The 11,694-nt window shown below is 35.2% G+C and overlaps 1 protein-coding gene across 1 annotated transcript; it reads right to left on the reverse strand.

Moving 5' to 3' along the window:
- Positions 1-3,818: 3,818 nt before the first annotated feature.
- On the reverse strand, positions 3,819-4,943 carry LOC105986986 (actin-related protein T1-like). Its single transcript, XM_013018120.1, has one exon. It carries the CDS (start codon positions 4,941-4,943, stop codon positions 3,819-3,821), a length of 1,125 nt encoding a protein of 374 aa, XP_012873574.1.
- Between the last annotated feature and the right edge of the window lie 6,751 nt (positions 4,944-11,694).

The following is an 11,694-nucleotide window of genomic DNA, read 5'->3' on the forward strand; positions in this document are numbered from 1 at the left end:
TATGAACCTTAGATTTGTGTTGAATGAAGTACTTCACATAGAATTTTGGGTCTCGCCAGGACAAAAATCTCTCATTAAACCCAAATAAATCAGGAAAAATGAGGTCTACTTACCTACATAATGTATGTATGAAGTGTCTGTCTGTTCTTTTCATTTTAAGCCCCTTCCTTTAATACACACAGGGACTCTTATCTCTCTCCTTATCTTTTACTTACAAAAACACTCCTATCAATACATTGGAGGACATTTTCTCTGCATTGAGGAATAATTATTCTTGCCTTATGAAAGGTCTCCTTGGTGAGTCCTCCTTTCCCCTTGTCCTTTGTCTTGCCACTTCTATGGTTCTAGTCAGGATTGCACATCCTGACTTACTTTTTTGTTCCCTCAACATTGAGGATGACATTCAAAGTCCTGTCATCCTTGAGTGTCCCTTCAACTTTGAGAATTACACTCCAGGGGGTCTTTTTGCCTTAAAAAGTTGTACCCTGAGTTTGAAGTCCTTATGAATGGCAAGAAGCCTCATCATAATGGATTCCCCCAATTCTGTCCCCCTGAAATTTTTTGCGAGTCCTGAGGCTTGAACTCAGGGCCTGGGCACTGTCTGTGAACTTCTTTTGCTCAAAGCTAGCACTCTACCACTTGGGCAACAGCTCTAAATTCTCCTAGAAAAGATCCTATCCCAAGTGAGTACCCTAAATGAAATTAGGGAGAAATATTAGAAAACAGAGATTAAAAGAGATGATCATTTTCCTCTTGGATAACATGCATAGGGCCATGTTTAAACTTGTTAACTTCAACAAATAAAAGGAAATTCTTCAAGATTGTACTGAAAAATCTGGCCAAAGAAGGTAATTTAGGCAAAAAATTATATCCACCAAACTATATTGAACTGTATCTACTAAATGCTATATACTATCAAAACTATTTCTATCAAGAATGTACTTTTGTCTCTGCCACATTTAGAGTTGCCTAGGATTTTTCCATAGAGATATGGAACATGGAAGCCTGTATAGTCCCTGAGCGGCATCAATTGAACTGTAGTTGGTCTCCTTCATTTTTTTCTTTTTCATATTTCAGACACTGGGTCAAAATTTACAGTCCTTGATAGTAGGTTGTCCATGGTTGTCCTAGACTTTGCATGTCTTCATCCTGTAGGCAAGGGAAGGACCTTCCTGTTTCCATTGACCTTCTGCCTGTCATATGGATATAGGATTGATAAGGAATGTGCTGTTTTTTCAAGTTTTACCTGATATGTCCCAGCCAGGAGGTTATGTTGCAGCTCATTTGAGGTGACATGGCAGATATAGAAATATCAAGATCTAGAAGGAATGAGGAATCAAGTCAAACCTGGGAAATGTGGCCAGATGGTGCACAGATATGAAAACAAATATCTCAAGCTATTTCTGTAGATATGAAATCTAAACCATGGTACAAGAAAGAGACAACCAATAGGTCCTGTAAATTAAATAGTCATTCAAAAGTTGCCTAATCAAAGACAAAAAAACCTTGATATCCTGTCTTTGCACTGCTTTTCCCCTTTGTCTGGAAAGATGCACACAATGTCTCTCAATGGTTACTATAATAAACATTGGTATTTCCTATTTGAAAAAATAAAAGAAAAATAAGACAAGTAAATGCCCCATATGAATGTAGATGCAAACTTCTCAATAAAATACTAGCAAATTGAGAGCTGGGAGCTGGTGGCTCACGCCTGTAATCCTAGCTACTCAGGAGGCTGAGATCTGAGGATCGCGATTCAAAGCCAGCCGGGGCAGGAGAGACCTTGAGACTTCTATCTCCAATAAACCACTAGAAAACCGGAAGTGGCACTGTAGCTCAAGTGGTAGAGTGCTGGCCTTGAGCTGAAGAGCTGAGGGACAGCACCCAGGCCCAGAGTTCAAGACCCACGACAGACAAAAAAAACAGTGCTAGCAAATTGAAAGTAATATATCAGAGAAATTACATACATAGCCAACTTGTTTTCACTTCAGGAATGCAATGATGCTTATACATATGCAACTCTGTGTCAAAATTGTAACATTCAGTGAGTTTGTACACAATCTTTTACCTACATAAAAATGAAAGTTGAAAATTTTATATCAATTACAATGAGTGCTATTCCTTTTTTTAATAATTTGTTTTCATTCAATTTAGATTGCAATTTCATAAAGTTTTCCTTTAATATATTAGTTATTTTAAAAACTTTTTAGAATTTATAAATGCAAGGGATTTCAAGGTATATTTAGTTTGTATTGTTGAATTTCTATACTCAAGTATTTATTTTTAGTGGAATCATTCCTAATTATATGAATACTTCTCTGTATAAGCACAAATACTAGAATTTTAAATAACTATAGTTTACATATGTATCCAATACATTTTAACTAATTACTGTTGTATAATATTTTAAATTAACATCCTTTTAAAAATTTTTTAATTTGCATTCATTTTGTATGTGTGTGAGTGCATGTGCATGTGTGTTTCTGACCATTTTTTCTGATTATTTAGTCTGATAACTTTTCTTTGGTAATGTTCTGTTGATATTAAAGTTACTATTGAAATGGATTTCTTGTTTGTGTAAGTATATATCAATAGGAATGTTTTTACAGTTCTCTTTGGTCATTATGTTTTTCAAGCTCCCTTTGATACCATGTGGTATTTCATTATGATTTTGTTGACTTTTTATAGAAGTCTGTTCAAGTAATTCTCTCATAAATACAAAGTATAAAAATGTGATTTATATTAGCTTGTAATATTTTCAAAATTTTACTAGATGTATATTAACTAGAATTGTGGTAGGCTGACCATGGAGTAAGAAAGATATAATATACATATTTCTTCTGAAATGACATTCAGTCATTCAAGTTGAAATTCGTACTATAATTTTTTGATTCTGCTACTTTTCTGCCCTCATTTAATTCGACTCATTCCATATTTTCTAAATTTATCTAAATTTGTTGTGCTTGTCTTTTGAGACTTTTTGGGACTTTTGTCCAAATGATTAGTACTATGAGAACAAATATTAATATATATATGTATATGCACTCAACTGAGCATAGATATATAAATGTATTAGAAAGCCTGTCACTTATTTTTAAATGGATTGTTGCAAATTCAGTTTCATTTTCTATTTCTTGATAATGTGGAAAAGTAATACCAGTTTAAAGAGGAATTGTATATTTATGAAATTACTTTTTCAAATATTTACTCTCATGGAAGTGATGCTAAAAACACAAATACAATAAGCAATTTTAACAGTTGATTTTAAATCCTTCAACTTGGAGTAAATTTCATGAACTTAGAAAGCCTTAAACAAATGGAAACATTTGTGCCTAACATTCTATTTCATATATCAAGCTGGCTTATAACAAAGAATTCACTCTATTGTATGAGAAATACAAAAAATATTTCTTGAATCTAAATATGGGAATAGGACTATTGTTTCTTGGTTATTCTGTGATGTCGGTACTTTTCTTCATGATCCTCTCTGTCCAATGTCCACCAAAATAAGTAAAAAGAGAAATTTAAAAGAAAAATTGTAGGGAACACAAGTAAATTATTTTAAATTTAATCTACACCTGTTATACTGTAAGTGGATATAATAAATAAAAAGTAATTTTCTCCAAATGCAAAAAGTCTGTAGGGCATGCTTAAGGTATTTATGCTATATACAGAAATAACTGTAGCCACGAAGACTTAAATGAATGCTGAAATTGGGACAGATTTTATTGAACGTTCTACTAACACCCAATGATCAATTCTGCTTCCTTCAACTATTCCTGGTTGTCATTTTTGTTCTGTCTTGTGTTCAACCATTTTTAGAAGCATTTTCGTTGAACCACAAATTTTCCAAATTCAATGAAATCCGAAGCGGTGACACACATTTGCTTGAAGGTGCTCAAGGAAGCTACTATGGATGCTCCAGTCCATTGTGAAAGGCATCTCTGTGGAGAGTCTACAATCTCAATAGGAAGTTCTGTAGGTACTAGTGATTTCAGTTCATCCCTGAGCCTTGCTTCAAGGCCTGGGAATAGCGTATTGCCTCGGGACAAAACAATCTTAGGAAACATGCTATTTTGGATGTCCATGTCGCACTTCATTATGGTGTTGGAAACCATCTGAGAGATGCCTGGTTCTTTTATTCTTAGTTGCTCGGGTGTAAAAAGAACCTCATGTATTTTGCACAAGTCATCTTTGAGGCAGATGATGTTTCCATCTGGCAATTTGTACTGCTTCAGCACCTTTCCCTGTAGTTCTTCCTCCGGACCCATGGTAACAAAACAGGTCTTCTCTTTCATATCTTCTCCCACGGTTTTGTTGAAAATTGAAGGAAAATTATAACCTCTAAAGAGCAACAGGTGGAAGAAGTACTCTGTTATATCTCTTCCGGCTAGATTGAGTGTGGAGACAGTGTGAGGCAGGGAATAACCTTCATAGATGGCGACAGTGCAAGTAACCCCGTCCCCACTGTCCACTACCAGGCCAGTGATATTACCAGATGCATAAAGTGCTGCCACAGCATGATTGAATAAATAAAAGGCCGGAACATCAAAGTTTTCGAACATTATTTCCAGCATTTTTTCTCTAGTGTCCCGTGGGTTCAAGGAGTGCTCGGTCATCAATAGCGGATGTTCATTTGATTTAACGCCCAGCTCCAACTCAAATAGATGATGCCAGAGTTTTTCTACATCGTACCAGTTGGTCACCAAGCCACGTTCAATAGGATAGTGTAAACATAAGCTATTATGCATGCGTTGTGCTTCTTCTCCTACGAAGTACTTCTTCTGGTTGGCTCTTGCTGAAACTACATTGAATTTATGGTGTCCAATGACAGTATTGATAACCAAACGAGGTCCATTTTCTCCTGTCAGGCCTACTTTGCACAGTCCGGAACCAATGTCAAAAATGACAACTGGATTTTCTAATTCCCTTATACTAAACATGCCTGACTTTGATCTTCTAGACTTCAACAAAATCAAGAAAGCACACTTGGACCAATCCCTGTCCACAAGTACCTGTTTTAGTTCCAAAGCCCCCGATTTCACAGCTTACAAGATGTTACTGCAGGCTGGAAAACTTCCGTCCTTATCCCATGAACGCTGTCTCAATTCTGGTAATCTAGAGCTGGCCAAGGCTATTTGAGATACAGTTGCCAGGTATGCAACAATGCACCTATGGCAACAGTTGCTATCATCATAATATGAGTATCCTGCAAACTCAGAGGCCTGTCTTTAGAAAAAATTAAAGCTGTGAAGCTAGAGTTTTCCCCCAGAGAACTACTGTCTTTTTATTTTTAGCTAATGTATATAAGATGATGTACACTAACAGAAGGAAATAGGCATCAGGCACAGGATGAACTTTAGTGAGCATATAATAGTTCACTCAGAACACTCTTTTTTATTACTCTTTATGTTCCTGTTCTTGAATATAAAGTGAGTTAACTTTCATATATAATTCACCAATGGAATGTTTCCATCATTTTAGCTCATCCACAAACTCATGATGCATTTTGAAATTAGGAAATAAGAATCATCACATGACCTAGAGTTACTTGATTCTAGTATGAAATTATATACATTATGTTTGGAATACTTCTATAATTCTGGGGTATTCTAAATCTATGTTCATTAGCAAAATTTATCTCTAATTTTCTTATAGTATGCTTAAAGATCTTATACATGACAAATTTAAACATTCTAAATTTTAATAAATTTTATGAAACATTAGCATTATTTCTGCCTTTATTCATTAATTATTCATTTAAAAATATAATTGTATTGCTATTATTAAGGTGTTCTACAGAGGGTTTACTATTTCATAAGTTAGTTAATGAGCTAATAATTATTCACTTTCCCCCAGGTTCCCATTTGTATTCCTGCCCACAAGTTACATAGTTCATCTTCCACATAGTATATACTGAATAATGTGATTTCATTTGTTCACCTTCCTCCCTGCTTTTCTGCATGCACATTTTGCCCCATATAAAAAGAAAACAAACACTACCACCACCACTAGCAAGAATTATTTCCAATAATTTATTTCGATCAATAATAGCATTTTAAATGCTCAGAGGAGTTACACCATTGAATTCCTCCCCTACGTATATCCTACTTTAGTTTGTTTATGTGTGAATGCCTAGAGTCCTACATAGGCTATGTATGGTTCATTATATTTTGGATCTAGCTAGCACATATGAGAGAAAACATATGCTGTTTATCTCAGAGTTTGGCTTACCTCACTTGCCATGATTTGCTCTAGATCCATCCATGTCTCTGCAAATGACATAATATTATTCTTTCTAATGGATGAGTAAAATTGCATTGTGTATATATACCACATTTTTTATGAAGTTTTGACCCTCTTATAGGACATCTGGAATATTTTGATAACTTAGCTATTGTGAATAGTGCAGCAATGAATATGGATGTGCAAGTGTTTTACCATATCCTTACTTGTACTATTCTAGGTTGATCCCCAAGAGTGGTATGGCTGGGTCATAGGGAAGATGTACATTTAGTTTTTTGAGTAACTTCCTGGGTGGTTGTACCAGTTTACATTCCTATTACATACCAACCAGAATTTGTTGTTGTTTGAATTCTTGATGTTAGACAATCTAACTGGGGTGAGATAGAATCTCTAAAGTCCTTTTGATTTGCATTTTCTTTATGGCCAGAAATGTTTATCATTTCCTCGTGTGTCAATTTGCTATTTTTGTTTCTTCTACTGAGAAGTCTATCTCTTTTGCCCATTTATTGACTGGTGTATTAGTTTTCTGAGGAAATAATTTCTTGAAATTCTTGTATATTCTAAATATTAGATCTTTGTTGGATTGCGTTTGTATGTATGTGTGTGTGTGAGTGAGAGATAGAGACAGACAGACAGACAGAGAGAGACAGAGAGAGAGAGAGAGAGAAGAGAGAGAGAGAGAAATCATGTGGCTTGAACTGAAGTCCTAAGTGTTGTCCCTAACCTCTTTTGCTCAGGGCTAGTGCTCCACCATTTTGAGCCACAGCTCCACTTCTGGTTTTCCGTTAATTATTTGGAATGAGAGTCTCACAGAGACTTTCCAGCCCTGGCTACCTTTGAACTGTTATCCTCAGATCTCAGCCCCCTGAGTAGCTAAGAATAGAGGCCTGAGCCACTGGCACACAGCTTGGATGTGTTGTTGGTAAGCATCTTCCCCCAGTCTGTTGCCTGAATTTCCAGTTTAATAGCTGTTCTTTTGTTATGTGAAAGCCTTTTGTTCTTATGTAATCCCATTTGTCAAGTCTCTCTCTTATCTTCTGTACCTCTGGGACTGTTTTCAAAAAGTTCCTACCTGTTGGGCTGGGAAGGTGGCTCAGTGGTAGAGCACTTGCCTTGAATGCCTGAGACCCTGGGGTCAATTCCTCAGCACCACATAAGCAAAAAAAAAAAAAAAGCCTGAAGTGGCACTGTGGCTCAAGTGGTAGAGTGCTAGCCTTGAGCTGAAGAGCTGAGGGACAGTGCCCAGGCCCAGAGTTCAGAGTTCAGGCCCCACAACCCGACCCCCTCCCACCCCCCAAAAAAAATTCCTACCTATGCCTATAAGTTCTAATGTTTTCCTACTCCATCTTGCAGTAGTTTCAAAGTTTCTATGAAACTTTAATCTTATTTTGAGGTCTTTGATTCACTGTGAGATGATACTGGGATGTGGTGACAAAGAGGGATCCAATTTTAGTTTTCTAGATATGCATGGCCAGTTTTCCCAACAATTTTTTTTTTATCGTGAAAATACCGTATAGAGGGGTTACAATTACATGGGCAAGATAATGAGAGATAATGAGTATATTTCTTATCAAACATTGTTGCCTCCTCCTTTGTTTACCTTCCCATCCCTTCCCATTCCCCCCCCCCACCGCCAAAGTTGTAAAGTTCGTTTTCAACATAATGACTTGTACATCTCATTGTTGCAATGGTTACAACTGTATCCCTATTTAAATGATTTGTTTTTTCCCTTCCCCTCCACAAATTATACCAACATCAAATACAGTGAAAGTAGGGGGTTATATCGTGGGGGAGGGACATACAAAGCAACAAAGAAATAATCTTGTAAATATGTTAGAAACAATAGCATGAAAAAAAAACATTTGAATACTTATCCTGGGGTTCATTTCACCTAACATCAACTTATCTGACCTTTTCTGCTTGACTCAGACATATACTAGTTATTGCAAATAAGGGACACCATGGGACCTATGTTTCTTTGGGCCTGGCTTACTTCACTTAATATAATCTTTTCCAAGTATTTCCATTTCTTAACAAATGGGGCAATGTCATTCTTTCTGATGGAGGCATAGAATTCCATTGTGTATATATACCACATTTTCTTGATCCATTCATCTAATGAGGGGCATCTGAGTTGGTTCCATATCTTAACTATGGTAAATAATGCTGCAATAAACATAGTTGTGCTGGTAGCTTTAGTGTGGTCTTGTTTGTAAACATTTGGGTAAATGCCCAAAAGTGGCATTGGTGGGTCATAGGGGAGCTCTATGTGGAGTCCTTTGAGGAACCTCCATACTACTTTCCAAAGTGGTTAAACAAGTTTACACTCCCACCAACAATGCAGTAAGTTTCCCTTCCGTGTACATCCTCTCCAGCATCTGTTGTTATTAGAGTTTTCTTGATTATAGCCATTCTAACTGGGGTGAGCTGGTATCTCAATGTTGTTTTGATTTGCATTTCTTTTATGGCTAGGGAGGTTGAGCATTTCTTCATGTGTCTATTGACCATCCTTCTTTCCTCTTCAGAGAAGTTTCTCTTTAAGTCTTTAGTCCACTTATTTATTGGGTAGTTGTTTCTTTGAGGATTTCCCAACAACAATGATTGAAGAGACTTTTTTCCACCCTATGTTGTTGGCTCCCTTGTCAAATATCAGATAATTGTAACTGCGTGGATTTATTTCTTGTTCTTCTAATCTGTTCCATTCCTTTTGGGTTTTGTTTTGGGACAACACCAAACTGTTTTTGTTATTATAGCTCTGCAGTAGAGCTTGAGGTATGACATTGTGATACTACCAGCATGTCTTTCTTTGTCTAAATAGCTTTGGTTAGTCAAGATCTTTTGTTATTCCATATGAATTTTTGGATTGTTTTTTCTATCTCACTAAAGAACTTCATTGGGACTTTGATATTTATTGCATTAAATTTGTATATCACCTTGGCAGTATGGCCATTTTAACATTAATTCTATTTATCCATGAACATAGGAGTTCTATTTCTTGATATAGAGGTCTTTTGCTTCCTTGGTTAGATTTATTCCTAAATTTTTTGAAGCTATTGCAAATTGGACTTATTTTCCCAATTTCTTTCTGTTTATACATTGTTGGCATACAAAAAGGCTGCTGACATTTGTAGGTTGATTTTTGTATCCTTCACTGTTGCGAAAGTTATTGATCAGCTCTAGAATCTTGGGCATGGAGTGTCTCAGGTCTCTTAGTATAAGATCAGATTGTTTGCAGATAGGAATAATTTGACTGCATCTTTCCCTACATGATTTCTGACCTTCAGTCCTTAATATAATACATGAGTGAACTTACAATATCCTTTTTTCTTCTATGTTGTGAGGTGATTTTTGATTAATGGGTCAATTTACTTACTCATTACAAGTGTATTTTGATTTTAAATTTCTGTATTGTACCTCTTCTATTTTTCAAATGATTTTTTAAGGAATTATCTTTTAGTAGTTATACAAAAGGGTTTCAGTTCAAGGTATCAATTTATGAGGACAGTAAATATTAATCAATGCCTTGACTTCCAAGCAAATGGAGAGAGAAAGGATAGACAAATACTGTCCTAATATTCACTGTGTAAAAATGTTGGAAGAGGTGTTATTTTTCTTTTAATATCTTCTTTTGTTTTTGTGTTGATAATTTGTATAATGTTTTACTTTTACATACTAGTATATTTCCAATATTTCTTCTATTTCTATTTTCATACTATTGTACTCACTAAAGTTATTACATATGATCTCAAAATTCTTAGATACTTGAACATCTCCTTAGGGTATTTTCTCATGCACTCGAAAGGAATGAGTGCACCTCTGTTGTTCACAGAGGTACTTTGTATATTAGACTTAAGTCCACTTTTTCCTGGATGATATTCTGAGTGTCCAATATGACGTTGAAAGTGAATTATTGATATCCATTGATATTATATTGCCATTTTAATCTTAAATTTTTGTGATGAGATGAGCATTCGTATTGAGCTGTCATCATTTTCAGATTTTTGAAAGTATCTAGATGCACTTTACATTTTGCCAATAAGATAAACTTGAAAGTGCTTTAGAAACCATAGACATTGTATAATTGATTTTTCTCAGTTACAAAAGGAAGCAATTGTCGATACTGGATTGACCAGGTAGGACTAAATATCAACCAGACTTCATTTATTATTATAGGTTATGTATAGAAGAGAAGCAAGGACATAGAAAATTTTCTCTTGTTTCATTATAGTTTCTTGACTGTTGCTGCAATAGTGACTCTGAGAAACTCCTGGTGTTTCAAAACTCAACCTATCACAACTTTAAATGCCCAAATTCCCTATATTCAATTTCATTTTCTAGAAATAGCAAAATAATTGCAATATATCATGCTTTCTACTGATATTACCTTACTATTATATTTGAGATGATTACTTTTTAAATATATAATCAATCTGTTGATATATTCTTATGTTAATTATTCAATTTGGCAAACAAATTTGATCTTAATGCTTTTACAGTTGTTTTCATCACATTTAATAGAGAAAAATGAACTCGAATTAGCTTGTGGTAGGAGACATTTCATATAATAGCAATTAATTATTGTATATTTACTACTTTCTGAACACTACACCAGTTTTTCTTTATACCAGCATATTGTAGAATATTTTTAATGCTTATACTTTTTCTTTAAGAAATTGCTCTTTGTCTTTGCTGCCCACTGCCTTACTTTCCCACACACTTTCATAAGGAAATGTACAAGACTTTTATTTTAGTTTGCAGAATATTCTGGCATATTGTCATGAATATTGTTTGGGTTGTACAATATTTACATTAATAATTTCCTTTACTTGTGTTTACAGAGTTACAAGGATGAATACCTAACTCTCTGTTACACACTGTGCTCAATACTAGTGGCAAGTGCAGGTATGGGCCTAATAAGTTATGATAAATTTAGATTATGATGCATTTAACATAGAAGCATAAAAACTCTATGCAAACAGAGAGGATAATATTTCTGCATCAAAAATATAAATGAGTCTGGCACTGATGGCTCACAACTGTAATCCTCGCTACTCCAGAGGCTGTAATCTTAATATTGTGGTTCACACTTTGGAAAGCAGTATAGAGGTTCCTCAGAAGACTACACATAGAGATCCCCTATGACCCAGCAATCCCACTTTTGGGCATTTACCCAAACGATCACAAAGAAGGCCATACTAAAGCTACCAGCCCAACTATGTTTATTGTAACATTATTTACCATAGCTAAGATATGGAACCAACCCAGATGCCCCTCAGTAGATGAATGGATCAAGAATATGTTATATATATATATATATATATATATATATATAGGAATTCTATGTCTCCATCAGAAAGAAGGACACCACCACATTTGTTAGGAAATGAAAAGACTTGGAAAAAAAATGATATTAAGTGAAACAAGCCAGGCCCAAAGAAACATAGTTTC

Source organism: Dipodomys ordii, unplaced genomic scaffold (assembly GCF_000151885.1).
Source record: "Dipodomys ordii isolate 6190 unplaced genomic scaffold, Dord_2.0 Scaffold38, whole genome shotgun sequence".
NCBI lineage: Eukaryota > Metazoa > Chordata > Mammalia > Rodentia > Heteromyidae > Dipodomys > Dipodomys ordii.

What these genes read in the sequence shown, in the direction of transcription:
- LOC105986986 (XM_013018120.1), bottom strand. Translation starts at nt 4,943, where the DNA reads ATGTTTAGTATAAGGGAATTAGAAAATCCAGTTGTCATTTTTGACATT.